Raw genomic sequence first — 17,965 nt, forward strand, 5'->3', positions numbered from 1 at the left:
ACCCAGATAACAAGTAGAGAGTCTCAAATGGTTATTTGGCAGTAGCAAAGCATCACAAGGGGAATATGCATGCCATAGTAAACCAGGCAACACAGCAAGATTAGACATTCAGTAGGCTGCTTAAATTACAAAGTTCGTCAGTCTTGGAGACCCAAGGCAAAAGAGTAAGTGTTAGTTCATTGGTGGAGGTGCTATATTGCTGAGCAAGTGTTTCTCTTGAGAGCAATAAACAAAAAAATTCCACGTTTTTTTATAATTGAAATAAAATTATATTTCTAAAATTAAGAGTAGCTTCTGTAGCCAGGCACCAGTGGCTCATGCCTATTATCCTTACTACTTGGGAGATCAGGAGGATCAAGGTTCAAGGCAGCCCAGGCAAATAGTTCGTGGATCCTATCTCCAAAATAACCACTGAAAAGCAGATTAGAATGTGGCTCAGGCAACAGCACCTGCTTTACAATTGCAAAGCCCTGAATTCAAATTCCAGTCCCACTAAAATACAAGGGAAAAAAGAGTAACTTCTATATAATGAATGATGCTTCATATTAGCAGAATTAGAATTATAATGAATTGGTCAGATTCTTTAAGGCAGGTATTATATATTACATGAAGCTTATTCTTAATTATTCCAATTTAAAAGGGATTCCTTCCTCCTGTTTTCCTGTTCCCTTAGCTGTTAACAGAAGTCAGTGAAATAATGATTCTAATCATTGTTTTAACTCTCTGCTTACAGTGGAGGATCATGTATTTGTATACCAGAGTATAGTATATACCAGGTGTCTAATAAGTGCTTAATAAATTTTGAATAAAATAAATGAATATTTTACATTATTGAGAGGGATAAAATAATGATTAGGTCAGAGCTCATTAAGAACCCATAACAGATTTTATATGCTAAACTAATTTAGGCATTTGAAAAATCAGTAGTATATGGTACAGTAAAAGAAAACTTGAAGTCAAAGTGTTATCTTTTTTTTTTTTCCAAAGTGTTGTCTTTGGATCAGTGATAGAACTGCCTGGTATTCGTGAAGCCATGGGTTCAGTCTCCAGTACCATGAAAAAAAACTATTATCATTATCTATCTCAAAACAGACGAACACACTATGAATAGACACCAAAAGATTATAATTAAAAGTTGAGGATTTTCAGTAACCTTTATTTTTTTCTCTAGGGTATTCCAGGCAGAGTCTCATAAGAAAATAGTGAGAAAGTCAGAAACTGCAGGTAAATATGTTTTTGCAGTCCCTACTAATCTGTTTTCTTTAAAATTTTGCTCTGACTGTCCAACCAGATAATCAGTATAACTTATTATCTAATTCCTTAAAAAGTATACTCTGGGGAGGGAGAAGTATACTTTAAATCTGGGGACAGTGACATGGACCTGTAATTCCGGGTACTTGGGAGGCTGAGGTAGGATCTCAAGTTTAAAGCCAGCCTAGACAACACAGCAAGACCCCATCTCGTTAAAAAAAAAAAAAAGTGTTCCTCAAAACATGAGGTTAGAAAGTAGGATGGCTAGTTAGTAACTTCTTTAATTTTTTGATAATAACCTTGTGTAATTTTTAATATATTATCAATTTGTTCTTAAACAGTATATTTTAATTTTATTTTTAGAAACAGAAGCAGGAGAAAATGTTCCACTTATACAGTAAGTAGGACACATACTCAAATCATATTTAAATTGTTCTTTATTCCAGGCATGGGGCAAGCTCAAGTGATGGTGCACTTACTTGCCTAGCAGGGTCTTGGGTTTACTCTTCTATACTGCAAAAAAGAAGAAAAAAAAATGTTTTTTCCTATTATTAAGTTCCTTAAAAATTTAATGTTCTTTTTGTTTTTTGTTTCTTAATTTTGCTCCCCTTTTGTGGTTTAGGATTAATTTAAAAAAATTCTTTATCGAATTTAGTATGTATATTCCTATATCTGATGAATATTTATGCATTGTGCAACTTACAATTTTAATAATAATGAAACACTCTTCTTTCATATATAAATTCTTAAATTTATCAGCTAGCACAAAACAATAAATAGCAAGTCTTAGATTTTTTTCATTAACTTAATCTTTCTTACTATAATATTGATATGTTGAGTATTTTTTATCCAAAATTCTTGGGACCAGAAGTGTTTCAGATTTTAGGTTTTTCCGGTTATAGAATATTTGTATAGACTTAACTGGTTGAACATCCTTAATCTGGAAAATCTGAACTGCTCCAAAATCTATTATACTCAAAAGTTCCAAATTTCAAATAGGGATGCTGGCCCTCTATATAGAAAAGTATAACTCCAACAAATGAAAAGATGCTTGTCTTTGTTCATCATAAGACAAAAACAAATCTAAACAATGAGGTTTATTTTATCTAATCATTATGAATATTGATAAGAAGTTATTGGTTATTAGGAGTATATATAAATTATAAAGGCAATTTGGTAATATTCAAAATTTTAAGTTCATACGCTCTTTGACTTAGCAGTTTCATATCTGGAAATTTTACTGCACCAATTCACTTGTAAATGTTTGAAATGATGACTATATAAGGTTATTCACTGCAGTATTTATTGTAATACCAAAAGATATGAAAGATCCTAAAGGTCCATTTTATGCATAATTAACTATTACACAGCTAGAATAAAATGGTTCTCTTTATATAGTAATTAGAAAAATGTGTAAGCCATTACTACTCAGATAAAACACAAAAATCTAAAATAATCTATTACCAACTGTTTTTTTTTTTTAATCTAAAAGTACATAATGTATCACCACTTGTATAAAAGGGGGGGTTGAAGAAAAGCATGTGTATGTATATGTATATATATTTACTCATGTGTACATAGATACAGTGTACATGTACCTTATATATATTCACATATACATATACTTATATTCACTTATATACATATAAGATATCTCTGGCTAGGTGCTGGTGGCTCACACCTGTATTCCTAGCTACTCAGGAGGCAGAGATCAAGAAGATCATGGTTCAAAGCCAGTCCCAGGCAAATAGTTTGAGAGACCCTATCTTGAAAAAACCCATCACAAAAAAGGGCTGGCATAGTGGCTCAAGCAGTAAAAGTGCCTTCCTATCAAGTGTGAGGCCCTGAGTTCAAATCCCAGTATCAACCAAAGGAAAGATATTTCTGGAAGAAGCTAGTAAAAATGCTTATAGAAACCATGGTTCACACCTATAATCCCAGGAGGCAGACGCAGGAAGATTGCAAGTTTGAGGCTAACTCAAGCAAATTTAGCAATATCCTGTCTTGAAAATAAAACTACAGAAACAAAAGGGCTGGGGATGTGGCTCAAGTGATAGAGCACTTGTAGGAGGTCCTATGTTCAATCCCCAGTACCAAAAAAATAAAGGGGAATCCTACAGAAAAAGAGCCTTGCTAGAGAATGTATACTGATTTGTGGTTTGTTTTCAGCTATGTGAATGTATTACTTAATAATATTTTAAAATTAAAATTATTTAAATAAATGGAAGTTAAAAGTATTCTTGATTTTGAAAGGTAGAGAATAGTAAAAAGTAAATAGTAAAAATTTTTTTTTCCTCAAGTGATCCACTCTCCACAGATAACCACTGTTACTATTTGAGTGTCCTTGTAGAAATTTTTATATATGTCCAAATACATGCTTATCTTTAACTTAAAAAAAAAGAACAAAAATGGAGTTTAATAGTATATGATCACTTTCCATTTCATTACATGAAGATCTACCCATCTATCATATTATATGTCTACAGTAACATTTAGTCAGCTTCTGATTGGTGGACACTTTGGTTGATTCCTTTCATTTACTTTTTAATGCTTAAAGTTTTAGAAAATCAATTGCTTTAGAGGTCATTCTGTTTTTTTAAATAAGAAGCACATGTTAAATATATTTTTATAGTATTCTTGATTTAACAAACTTTTAAAGACCATTTTAAAAAGCATCCTTGTCATTTTTTCAGTCACTCTTAGATGAGTCTTTTTTTTTTTTTTTTGAAAGTTTAGCAAGGATTTATTGGTGGAGGGGGGAGAAAGACAGAGAAACATTTCCTGCCCTCATGTAGGAAATGGGAGCAAAGACTCTTAGATGACTCTTTTAAAAGTCTTTAATTTTCTACCAATCACTTTATAAAAACTTTTTTATTTTCCCTAGTCTTTTACCTATTGTGATTTTTGGCAATTGTTTGGAATATAGATTACAAAAAATGTCATTTAATTTTTAGGACTAAGAATTCCGATGAAAATTATTGTGAGATTACTGGTGAGTATGACCAAAATTTTTTTTATTATTGTATACCTTTCTGTTCATCCAAATTCCTTGATAAGTAATATGTACAAGAACTATGAAAAAGCTAGGTGCCAGTAATGTGCACCTGTAATCCTTGCTATTCAGGAGGCAGATATCAGGAGGATTGCAGTTCGAAGCCAGCCCTGGACAAATCGTGAGACCCTATCTCACAAAAAACTATCACAAAAAAAGGGCTGAAGGAGTAGAGTGGCTCAAGGTGTAGGCCCTGAGTTCAAAGTCCAGTACTAAAAAAAAAATAAAGCTTTGTTCTTTACACAAAGTCTTCTATTTAAAATTTCACAAGCATGCTGATTCCTGTAAATTTACTGTTTTCTCTATCTTGGACACCCACTCATTCAGTCATCAACTCAAGTTTAGGAATTAAGGAATCATTTTGAATTCTTCCTTCACTTCCCATACCCACTCCTAAATATCTTGCAAGTCTGTTATCTGTTCTCTTACTCTTTCTGCTACTACATTAATTTGACTCCTCACTCTTTTCTCTTAGGCTATTCTATTTCATTTTTGTCCTTCCAATTCATTTTCCATATTTTTAAATCTTAATTCTGTTGCCTCCCAGCCTAAAATGGTTTAATGGCACTTCGTTGCTTACAGAGTAAAGCCCACACTCCTTAACACTAACCTATGAGGTCCTTTGTAATTTTCCCTTTTTCCTTTTCCAGCCTTCTCTCCTGCCTTTGTAATTTTCCCTTTTTCCTTTTCCAGCCTTCTCTCCTGCCTTTGTAATTTTCCCTTTTTCCTTTTCCAGCCTTCTCTCCTGCCCTTTATAACTATCCTGTCTTCAGCCCTTGATGAGTTACTTGTAATTCCCCATAAGAAGCTTTTTTTTTTTTTGTACCTATAGGCACTTATAAATGCTATTCCAACTCCAGTTGACGTATTGGTCTTTTCATTCTTTTACTTCACAAAGCTTAACTTCAGCAGCAATTCATACTAGCCAGTCCATGGCAAAGAGAACATTTGACCCATAATGTAAATTAGTGATGTTACTAAGTCACTGTTTAGTTCAGCTGATTTTTTTTTCTTAGCAAGGCTTTATCTTCTTCCTTTGTGGTTTTTTTTTTTTTTTTTTTTTTTTTTTTTTTGCTGATGTTGGGGTTTGAACCCAGAGCTTCACACTTGCAAAAGCAGGTACACTACTGCTTGAATATATGATTTACATTTGTTTCAAGTTCCTTACCTCATTATGAATTGGTAACAAGCAGTTCACAGACTTTTACCACACTTCAAGTAGCACTAGCTTAAATGGAGCCCTTCTCTGACATAAACCATGGATGTAGTCACTGTGTTCCGTAACTATCCCAATACCTTTTATTTTTTAGTGTATTGCAGAATTTATCACATTGTATTTTAGGTATTTACTTTGGTTGTCTTATTAAACTATGAGCTCTTTGATTCCAAAACTTGGTTTTCTTCTTTGTGCCTGTTAAGTAGTTGAGAGAGTTTTTTGCACATGGTAGGTCTGAAACAATATTTGTTGAATAAGTGGCTGGAATCCTTATGTAAATAAGCTTTTTACTAAAAAGCCTGTAATTATGTCTTCATTTTCACTAAAGGTTGCTATAAATATACATAATGCATAAATGTATCTTCTGTCTTAGTTTAGCATCTCCAATCCTGCCTTTATTTCCAAAGTCAGGTTTGTTATCCAAACCTTTTTATTTCAATTTTTAAATATCTTGAAACTAATTCTTTTTTTTTAACCATTTTTATTGTCTCTTGCTCAACATAAACTCTTACCATGTTATCTGAATTATTGTAGTAACTTCCTCATTAGCTCATTTTCTCTTAAATCTACTTTCTTTTCCTTATTATGTTTTCTATTACTTTTCTAAAATGCATATTTTATAAAATACATTATATGTTATAATGGACTTAGTTTTATTAAATACCTGTATATCATCCTGGAAACATCTGGATTCCTTAACATAGAATTACAGACCCTTCAAAGTTTTACCCTAACCTTTTGTTTTCATCACTTGGTATTTTTCACCATGTACCTCTACTATCCATGAAATAAAAATAGAGAAGTAAAAAACAATAAATAATAGCTTCAGTTTTCCTCCTTGACCAGATCACCACCAAAGCCCAATGTGGCAGCCCATGCCTATACAGTCCCAGCACTTGGGAGGCAGAGGCAGGAAGACCTGAAGTTTGAGGGCAGCCTGAGTGACATAGTGATATCCTGCCTCAAAAAAATAGCAACAAAAATTATAAAGTCATCACTACACTCTAAAAATACTTCTTTCACATGGAGGATTCAATAACTACTTATCTCTATCATTTTAAGAAGGCTATTAGGGACCAGGAGTACAGCTCAGTGACAGTGCACTTGTCTAGAATTCGAAAGGCATTGAGTTCAATCTTCTTGCACTAAAGGGAAAAAAAAGACAGCTGTGTGTGGTGGTACACGCTTATAATCCCAGCACTAGGGAAACTGAGGCAAGTCTTAGTTAAATAGTAAATACATGTAACTACCAAAAGAACTAAGAAAAAATGAGTAATGATACATATATTTTTTTCTGACTACAATTTTTCCCTTCCCCGCCCCAAATAGGGATGAACACATTGCTTCGTGCTCCCATTCAGACCCAGACCCAGATGCAACAAAGAGAGGTGAGATCATTCAAGTGCCTTTATATTTTCATTTCTCTCCATAGTTAAAAACAGAAAAAAATTAATTAGGTGATGACATGATTTAGGGATGATTTACTGAAGTAAATTGGCATAGACTAGAAAAACTTCCTACCTTTTCAGTTAACTAAGGATAGTTAAGTCACGCCAGTTTAAATAATAGGAGGTTTATTATGCTAGAACTTTTCAAACTTTAATGAGCATATGAGTCATCTCAGGATTTCATTACAATGTAGATCTGTTGGCTAGGGAGGTAGCTCAGTATAGAGCTCTTGCCTAGTATACACAAGACCCTGGGTTTGATCCCTAGCACCATCAAAAATATATACATACACATACATCCATATATATACAAATATATATGTGTATATACATACAAATATTTATATCGATGTGTATATATACAAATATATGTATATATGTGTATGTATATACACACATACATATGTCCACAGACTGTAGTTTAGGTAGCAAAGAATTAGACTATGTCCTTACAAATAAAAGCACCAGAGCACAGGGGTAATATAAATTAGCCTCATGTGCCTGTGCAAGATTTTATTTAAGAAAAGAATGACCTTTCCAATGTAGAATTTTCATTATGGTTACCTTTTATGTTATCAGGGTTTTTTCTTTTTTTCATTTACTCTAGAAGGTGTGTAATTAACTTTGAATTTTTAATTTGTCCTAAAACATTAAAAATAAATTATTTAGACTTTAGGAAAAACAAATTTACAAAACAGGCTCTCCAGCAGGAGGGGGAAGGGCAAAAGGAGGGGATGAAAGGGAGGAGGATGAGTACATTTGAAATACTTTGCACACATGTATGAAATAGAACAATAAAACCTATTGAAATTGTTTCAGGAAGGGGGTCAGAAGGAATAAGAGGGAACTGTAGAGGGGGTGAATTTGATCCAGGTACATCACATGCATGTTTGTAAATTTCACAACAAAACCCCTTCATAAGCTAATATATGCTAATAAAAATGTAGGGAACACAACTTTCCAAGAAATAAAAAATGAAAAATAGAGAAAAACACAAAAAAGAAAAAATTTTAATAACAAATTATGTATAACATAGCACACCATTGATTCAAACAAATGTGATTCAATGTGTCAAGAAATCATGGCTGAGAATAGTACATAGTACATATTATAAAATACTACTTTTTAAAAAATTTACACTCAGTCTGATCTCTTATATTTTCTTTCATTATAGTTTTCAATTGTAAAGCACAACTATGAAAGGAAACATGCAAATGACCAAACAGTCATCTTTTCAGATGAAAACCAGATGGACCTCACTGCAAGTCACACGGTGATGATTTCCAAAGGCCTTGTAGATTGTACCAAAAGTGAAAAGTCCACCAAGATAGATACCACATCCTTTCTGGCTAACTTAAAGCGCCATGCTGAGAATTCAAGAATGAAAGAAGAATTGAAATTTTCCATGGATCAAAACACTTCCTCAGAAGAGAAAATAAATTCCAATGACTTCATAAAAAGATTGAAAGCAGGAAAGTATAGTGCTTGTCCTACAGGACCTGATAAAGAAAATTCTGAAATACCTATTTATTCTAAACAATCAAATAGTGCCTCTTCTATACATCAAATGCATTTATCACTTAATGTAGATGAGAATAGTAGTAATATGACTAGAATTTTTAGAGAACAAGATGATGAGATGAATTTTACCCAGTGTCATACAGCCAATATTCAGACGTTGGTTCCCACATCCAGCGAGGCTGACTTTGTAGAATTTAAAGGTGATAATACAGTTTATGGCGATGATTGTATGGACTTGACCGCCAACCAGACTATGCAGGTTTTACCCTCAGTAGATAATTTATCTGAAGCAGAAAATCAAACTCAGAATATTATGATGGATGTTACAACAGTTCGTGAAACTAAAGCTCCAGGAAAGAAAACAATCTTCAAGCATAAACTAAATGCTGCTTTTCAAGATCCTTTCTTAAGCCCTCAACATAAAATACATATTACCAGAAGTCATATTATGGGGCCAGAAACTCAAACAGTCTCAGAGACTTCTAATCAAGATGCCAGAACATCAGCTATGACCTCAGAATCTATATGTTCTGGTCCAGCTATTCAAGGTTATAAGACAGTTTTTTATTCTAGTTGTAATGATGCCATGGAACTGACCAAGTGTCTCTCAAGTATGAGAGAGGAGAGAAATTCGATGGAGCCTGATGGTAATTATTCTAAAATATGTCCCAATCCAGATGCCAGTCCTCTTCTCATAGAGAAAACTATTTATTCAGGGGAAGATAGCATGGACATTACCAAGAGTCACACAGTTGCAATAGATAATCATATTTTTAAACAGGATCAGGCAAAGGTGCCAATAACAGCTGCACCAATATCTAAAAACGAAAGGATGCTCCAGAATCACATAACTCTTTCAAAAGATGGGGAAACAAATGTAAATGATAGCTTAGTTCCTGTAGTATCTAAGGACAGAATACAGCAGAATCTGACAAATTCTTTATCTATTTCATTAACTAACAGAAAGACTGAACTCTTAGCAAGTGAAGACATGGATTTAACTAAAAGTCACACAAGTAACTTAAGTCAAGCTCCTCTTGCATCTTACAATCTAGCATCAGAGAATATTACTAAATCTTTCTCTTGGAACAGAAGCCCTTCAGATAAGTGGGAACACATGAACAAAAGTCATATCAAACCATCCCAACAACCAAACATGATACCTAAAAATATCCTAACTGATACCCGGGGCAAAGGAAAACATCAAATTTTGAAGATTTCACCCAATCTTTCTAAAGATTCTCCTTCAGCAGCTGATTATAATCAGGACATCACAACAAACCATAATGTGGCCTACTGTGCTACAGTTCTCGATAAACAAATGGCACTAGGAAATAATGGAAGTACAGTTTCAAGTGAGCAATCTTCATTTTCTACCACAAAGCCATTATTTTCATCATCTGATTGTCTGCCTAGACAACCTGCCATGAAAAATCAGAATACCGTTATGAGTAGTCAGTTAACTAAATCTGTACAAGGCCAGAGTTCTAACCTGCCTGAGCCACTGAAGGGAAACATAGAAGATCCCACACCTGACTCTTCGCATGACAAGGTGATTATTTGTTCAGAAGAGGAGCAAACTATGGATCTAACCAAGAGCCATACTGTTGTCATTGGATTTGGTTCTTCTGAAGTACAAGAATTTAGTAAGAGTAATTTGGGACACAGAATGAGCCAGCTTACAACAGTAAGCAGACAGATGGCTATAAAAATTGAAAACTGCAATAAAAGTCTTCTAGAAGAAACTGGAGCACTTACATTTAATGATAATATGGATGTGTTAGAGGACAAAAGTGTACAAAAATCTGGACTTCTGAAGGAAAGACAAAATGTCAAAATTTATGAGAGGAAAAGTGTTGATGGACTAAAAATTAATAAGACGATTGTATTTTCAGAGGGTGGTGAAAATGATATGGATATCACTAAGAGTTACACAGTAGAAATAAACCATAGACCTTTATTAGAAAATTGTGACTCCCATTTGGTGCCTGTGGCAGGAACTTCTAAAACTATTTTGTATGGATGTGGGCAGGATGAAATGGAAATCACTACAAGTCACACAACTGCACTAGATTGTAAAACTGTCTTATCAGATGACATAACTACTAGGCCTGTGGAGAAGACTGTAATGTTTGTAGATAATTATGATGAACTAGAAATGACAAAGTCCCACACTGTGTTCATTGACTGCCAAGCAGAGGAGAAAACAGTACTTCCAGACAGACCTAACTTTGAAATATCTAAAAGGAAAAGCCTACAAAAATCGAAAATGACATCTCTTGCTGAAGAGAGTATTTTCTTTTCAGAAAATGGTGAAAGCAACCATCTAGCAGCAAAAGACAGTCAGCTAACAGTGCTGGAGGAGTGTTCTAGTCATCATCCTAGAGAGGGAGCTGTAACATTTATAGCTGATGATAACATGGAAATGTCTAAATTAACCACTTGGAAAAATGTCAAAGATGTACAAAAGGCTGGATTTCTGAATGAACCTGTGTCAGGCAAAAGTCAAAGAAGAAAAAGCCTTAGGCTCAAAAATGACAAGACCATTGTATTTTCAGACAATGATAAAAATGATATGGATGTCACCCAGAGTTGTATGGTAGAAGTAAATAACAGAAGTACCCTGGAAGATAAAGAGGACTTTAATTTGGAGCCTTTGGCAGGAACTTCTAAAACTGTTTTGTATGAATGTGGGCAGGATGACATGGAGACCACTAGAAGTCACCCAACTGCCTTAGAATGTGAAACTGTCTCCCCAGATGAAATAACTACTAGGCCTGTAGATAACACTGTAGTGTTTGTAGATAATCACAATGATTTGGAAGTCACCAAGTCCCACACTGTTTTCATTGATTGTCAAGCCACAGAGAAAGTACTTCAAGAGTACCCCAAATTTGGAATAGCAAGAGGAAAAACCTTGAGTACTTATTTTCCTAAGAATGATAACTGTGTTCAAGAAATCACTAAAAAAGCAGCACAGTCTATAGAAAACAAAATTGTTTTTCACCCTGAGCAAAAGCATAATACAACAGCCCCTATTCCTACTACTAATACATGGTCTAGGGGTCAAGGTAAGATGGAAATTACCGAATTCCATGGAGCCGATACAGATGAGGCCATAGGGAAAATTGTAAACCAAGCCTATACATCAGAAGATGTAAAAATTGAAAGTTGTCACTTAAGTAGGACAGATAGAAAAAATGAGGGTTTTACAAACCATCATATTGTTGCCATTGGTGGGTCCAGTGATAATTGTTCCTCTTTACCAAATGTTATTTCCTCTTTTGATAATTTGGAGAATAATGTCACATCCATACACTATGATAAAAATAATGAGAATGCCAGTGATTGCCCTGTGCAAAATGATCATGCTTACACAGATGCTTTAGCCAGTGAATATTACTTGAAATCTGAGAGACCACCTCTCTCTGCGCCTTGTCCATTGTTAGAGAAGGAAGAAACTATTCAAACTGGTTCTAAAGGACAGTTAGACTGTGCCATAAAACTATGCAGAGATCAGGATCTGATTAGAGAGCCTAAAAATCTATTAGCTAATCAAGCTTTAGTACATAGTCAAAATCTGGGGGAGACAACTAAGCTTAATTCAAAGTATGTATCTTTCAAGCTTCCAAAGGATCAAGTGGAGGCCTTTACTTATGTTGCTTCTCAGCCTCATCTCTCAACCCAACAACAACAGACTATTGACAATAAAGATGAAGCAATACTGTCTAAAGCTGGAAATTCCTCTGTATCGACCTGTGAAAAAGAGTCCAAAATGCTTGGTAATGAGAAACACTTTGCTATAGCCTGTAAAAAAGAACTTAAAGAAAATACTGAAACAACTAAGTGTAATGCAGCCGTAGATTTCCATAGCAACTCAGACTTGACTACACAGGTCATTCAAACCCACGCCAATGTTAGAGAAGCATCAGAATCTATGATTGCATCTAATGCTCCACGTTTTAGTAGTGTCAAACCAAATCTGAATAATTTGAGTGAAAAAACTGAAGAGATTTTAGATTTTCGAACTGTTCATATGCTACCTCCTTCAGAACAATTACTCGAATTAGGAAATAAGACATGCAATAATAGGAGAATAGTGCAAGCAACAGAAATACATAATGTAGTCTCCAATGATGCTGCAGATAGTAGAGATGAAGAAAATAAAAAGTTTCTTAATGGAGCTGAAACTACCTCTGCACCATTAAAGACAGCTGTTAAAGACAAAATGAGGAGATGCTCTTTGGGAATCTTTTTACCCAGATTGCCGAACAGGAGAAATTGTAGTGTCACTGGTGTGGATGACCTGGAGCAGATTTCAGTAAATACAGCTGACATAAGTCACTTAGAAAACCAACCAATCTCTAGCAAGGATACAGGCACTGGAGCTGTTGCAGCCAAACTGAACTTAAGTCCATCTCAATATATAAATGAGGAAAATCTTCCTGTATATTCTGGTGAGATTAATTCCTCAGACTCTATTAGCATAGAAATTGAAGAAAAGGCTTTGGTTGACACTTACCAAAAAGAGATTTTACTATCTGAAAGCAAAATGGAAGACACCTACAATATCCAAAAGAGATCCAGGGTACAACAAGAAGATGCTGTTCCACATGAGAAAAAGATGAGAAAAGATGAGATTAAACTTGCTGATACTACACAAGATCAGGAGGTAAGCTCTGTCTTGAGCCAAGAAATGTTCTTCACTTTTGTATTTTAATGTGTTTTTGATACAGGGTCTTGCCATATATGACCCAAGCTGGCCTGGAACTCGTGATCCTCCTGCCTCCCAAGTGCTGGGATTACAGGCATGTGCCACCACGTTTAGCTGTATTTTTTTAAACTTAGGAATGTACTTGAATTTTAATTTTAGTCTTAAGTAAATAAGAACTGATTGTTTCCTCTTATAAGCTAGAGAAATGTTCCTATATAGAATCTTTAGGAGTCAGTTGACTAACAGCTAGACTTTCAAATAATATGTAGTGGGAAATAGCCACAAAAATGGTCTGGAAAGAAGCACAAAAATTAAGCAGTGTTGAAATTGTGTGATTCAGGGCTAGGGGCCTTGCTTAAGTGGTAGAGTGCCTGCCTAGCAAGTACAACGCCCTGAGTTCAAGCCCAAGTTCCGCTGAGAGAGAAAGAGAAAGACAGAATAGGAAAGTGTGTAATTTTTTGTTTGTTTTGAGATAGGTTCTCACTGTGTAGCCAAGACTGTCTTTGAACTCAAGATCCTCCTGCCTCAGCCTCCCACATACTGGGATTATGGGAGTGCACCACCACGCCCAGTCTAAAACTGTATTAATTATAAATATTCTGTCACTTCTGGTGACTTGTCAATGTTACTTTGTGTATGAGAATCTCTTGGGAGGGCTATATGTAATTTGAAAAGTCATTTTCAGTGTTATAAATATTTGGGGAGTAAAAAGCCTTTTTAGTACAAATTGCAGAAAGAGAAGCTTAATTCAATTTTTTTTGGCTAATGAGACACAGAAGCTGGGAATCCATTTCTTTAGTGGGTGGGATAATTCCTAGGTCAAGCCCAGTACCTCAAAGTGAAGTAAGTGAAATTTTATATTTCTTGAAGGAAGATACAGTTTTTTGTTTTTGGTTTTTTTCCTTTTTTGTCAAGAAACACAGATTTGGACAACTTAGAGCAAAACCTGTCACTCAAAATGAGTTTTGCAGGTGGGGAAATGAAGATTAGGAAGTTTCTCAGTTTGTAGAATACAAAACTTGAACACATAAGAAGGCAGGAAGATGATTTAGGTGGCTCGCTAAGATGAGAGCATAAGAAAATAGTCACGAAACTTTGAGAAACTAGTAATAGCTTGAACTATAAGATTAAATCTGGCTAGATTTTTATGAAAAGTAACATTCTATTACTTTGTTCACTATACATTGAGTTTCTGCTATGCTCTATGCAGTATTTTAAATGCTGGGATGACATCCATGGAAATGTACCAATAAAAACCTTTTATCGAGCATTGGTAAAGAATACATTATCTTTAAAAAGCATGGGAGTGGATGTGGTGGGCATGCCTGTAATCCCAGCTACTCAGGAGACTAAAGCAGGAGGATTTTGAGTTTTAAACCCCGCCTGGCAACACAGTAAGACTTTATATATAGATATATATATATAAACACACATGTATATGTTTATAAACATATAAACATACATATACGTATGTATGTAAATAGGTAGATGAAGATGATATTTGAAGCAGGGAAACCAAATGATTAAAATAGTAAAATCAGGACCATATGATTTATTTGATAAGCGCCAGTGATCCTGGTCAGTTGAGTAAACTACTAAAATCAAGAAATAATTTCTTCTGTGTGCTCTAAACCAGCGTACCACATATAATCAATATTCTGGCTTTCTGTGAAGTAGCTCTGCCATTGGTGCCTAGTAGCTAAATAATTGAATAAGTTAATGTTTGGTCGCTTATAGGGTCTGGCTATAACTGAGACATATCTGAGAAATCGTTTGCTTACACGCACATAAAGCTGTGTGTTTGTGTTCATGCCTTCATACATAACTGAACATTTTATAAGAAGCATAACTTGACTTCATACCTTTTCTTTTTTCCCCTCCTCCACTAAAAATTCATGTGTGTGTGTATATACATATGCATACATACATATATATATATATATTTCTGTTTTTGTTTTATTTTGTTTTTTGTGGTACTGGGATTTGAACTGAGGGCTTTATGCTTGCTAGGCAGATGCTCTACCTCTTGAGCTATGCCTCCAGCCCTTTTTGCTCTGATTATTTTGAAGATAGGGTCTTACTTTTTGCTTAGGCTGGCCTGGACCTAAGTCCTTTTTTTTTTCAGTTTCCTGATGACAGATTTATGCCTCCACACCAAGTTTTTTTCATTGAGATGAGGATCTCACAAACTTTTTATTTATTTATTTAGGTCTGGGCTTATCTGGAGCTGGAATCCACCCAATCTCAGCCTCCTGCTGCTAATTTGGGATGACAGGCATATGTCACAGCTATTGGTTGAGATAGGGTCTCAAGAACTTTTTGCCCAGGCTGGCCTCAAACCAAGATCCTCCCAAACTCAACCTCCTAAGTAGCTAGGATTACAGGCATGAATCAGCAGCATCTGGCCATTCTAAATCTTTAGTAAGGTGTTTTATACGAAGTATAGATAAATTTTATGTTAGAAATAGTATTGTTTAACAAACCTTTAGTCATTATGACTATACAATGTCATAACTATTCTACTGATGTTCCTTTATTGACAATTTCAGGGGTTTGATCACTGTAGTGAAGAAGATATGGATAAAAATGTTTACAGCGTATTGGCAAAAAGCCTGAGCAGGACTCCATCTAGTTGCAGCAGCTCTCTGGATTCAGTCAAGGCTGATGGGACCTCTCTGGACTTCAGCAGTAAGATCTTCATGAAGGCTAAATAGTATCAGTATCTCAATCATTGACTAGTAATGAATGTATTTCAGTTTAGGAAGAATGTTATACAGGTCTTTCCTGAGCTATAAAGAGTTAAGTAAAATTTTTAATTCTTAGTTATTTTAATGAACTGAGAAGTGTTACACTACAAACAGTGTTATTTTCTTCAGTAGTTTGTAATTATTGGGAAACATCGAATGGAACCTTATAGCTGGAATATACTTTGCATAGCTAAATGACTATCTTCCCTGAAACATCCCAGCGAATGGCTTCAGGATCAGGAGCCACATAGAAATCTGGAAGATAACAATTATGTTTACAATTTAATCCTTATTTGTTTTTCACATAAATTTGCTTTACTTCTAGCAAACCGCAATAGTCAAATGGAATCACAGTTTCTCAGTGACAGTGTTTGTGAAGAGAGCTTAAGGGAGGTATGTCAAATGTATTTCTCTTTTGAAAAAATTCTATTTTTCAAAATTGGCTTTTATGATTTTTTGCAGTACTAGGATTTGAATTCAGGGCCTTGCACTTGGTAGGCAGGCACTCTATTACTTGAGCCATGCTGTCAGCCCTTTTTGCTTTAGTTATTTTTCAAATAGGGGCTCACTTTTATGCCGCAGTCCTCCTATTTATGTTTCCCAAGTAGTTGGGATGACAGACATGCACCACCACACACAGGTTTCTATTGGTTGAGATGGTGCAAATTAGTTTACACTATTTAGAAACAAATGAGTGAATGTGAGCTCACTTTGAATGGTTCTACAAACTTCTTTTTTTCTTTTCTCAGAAACTCAAAGATGGGAGTATTACAATAAGAGAGTTCTTCACACTTCTTCAAGTCCACATCTTGATACAGAAACCCAGGCAGAGCAATCTCCCAGGCAAAGTAAGTGCAGTTTCTTGGCAAAATAGTTATCTCAGTTAAAGTATGTTGTACTTTTTTACTAAATTACATCAAGTAATTTATTGAATAGCGGAAGTAAAAGAATCAAGAGAAATAAATTTCATGTTTGGTTAGCATAAAAATGGATTTTTTTGAAATTATGGATTCTGATAAAGCAAAATTTTAAATTTTTCTTAACTTTTGACATCTATTTTTGATACTTTTTTCCTGGTTACAAAATGAACATTCTTTTCCTGCATTATAAAAAAAATCAAATTATATGGGCTGGAGGTGTGGCTCAAGTGGTAGAGCTTTGCTCAGCAAGTACAAAGCACTGAGTTCAAACCCCAGTAACTACCACCAAAAAAAAAAATTCAAGTATAGCAGAAGTTTTTTGGTTTTTGGTTTTTTTTTGGTAGTGGAGCTTGAACTCAGGGCCTTTACTTTGAGCCATTCCACCAGCCCTATTTTTGTGAAGGGTTTCTTGAGATAGGGTCTCATAGAACTGTTTGCCTAGGCTGGCTTTGAATCAAGATCTTCCTGATCTCTGCCTCCTGAGTAGCTAGGATTATAGGTGTGAGCCACCAGTGTCAGGAGAGCAGAAGTTTTTTGTTGCTACCTCTGTATGCTTAAGGGGTGGCTCTGGATGAAGCACTGAAGTACTGTAACTCATACTCTGCAGAGAGTTGAGGAACTACTGCAGGTGCTCTTGCCAGGCCTGAGGAACCCAAGTTCTAATTGTGCATAAGTTGGGCACTTAAGCAATATAGATAAGTCAGAAGAGGAGAGTGGCTTGTGCATATTTCCTGAGCTCAAGGTGCAGCAAATTAATCCACCCACTACATACAGCAATAACTGCATCTAGTATGTTCCACAGTCCATGAGCCTAACATCCATTGGCATCCCTGGTACATCTCTGGGAGCATGCTTCTGCACTTTGCTTTAATAGTTTATGAGGAAACCTGTCATCATCTGCCACACACACTTTTTTTTGTTTGTTTACAGACTCTCACTTTGTAGTCCAGACTGTCCTTACACTTGTGATCATCTGTCCTCAGTCTCTAAAATTACAGGTGTGTGCCACCATGCCCAGCAAACCTGCCCTTTAAAAAAAAAAATACTATTATAGAAAATTTCCAGCATATACAGTAGTTTAATAAACTATGAATCT

The 17,965-nt window shown here is 35.0% G+C and overlaps 1 protein-coding gene across 3 annotated transcripts in view; it reads left to right on the top strand.

Annotated features, from left to right (window-relative positions):
- The window catches only part of Knl1 (kinetochore scaffold 1), a 55,241-nt gene that overhangs the window by 16,031 nt on the left and 21,245 nt on the right, over positions 1 to 17,965 (top strand). For all 3 annotated transcript variants that reach the window (XM_074065682.1, XM_074065684.1, XM_074065683.1), the window contains exons 6-13: positions 1,172 to 1,224; positions 1,615 to 1,648; positions 4,206 to 4,243; positions 6,849 to 6,907; positions 8,142 to 13,160; positions 15,752 to 15,890; positions 16,275 to 16,342; positions 16,699 to 16,797. In XM_074065682.1, the coding sequence (XP_073921783.1) occupies positions 1,172 to 1,224; positions 1,615 to 1,648; positions 4,206 to 4,243; positions 6,849 to 6,907; positions 8,142 to 13,160; positions 15,752 to 15,890; positions 16,275 to 16,342; positions 16,699 to 16,797 (5,509 nt within the window). The remainder of the gene's footprint in view (positions 1 to 1,171; positions 1,225 to 1,614; positions 1,649 to 4,205; positions 4,244 to 6,848; positions 6,908 to 8,141; positions 13,161 to 15,751; positions 15,891 to 16,274; positions 16,343 to 16,698; positions 16,798 to 17,965) is intronic.

Source organism: Castor canadensis, chromosome 2, assembly GCF_047511655.1.
Source record: "Castor canadensis chromosome 2, mCasCan1.hap1v2, whole genome shotgun sequence".
NCBI classification, from domain to species: domain Eukaryota; kingdom Metazoa; phylum Chordata; class Mammalia; order Rodentia; family Castoridae; genus Castor; species Castor canadensis.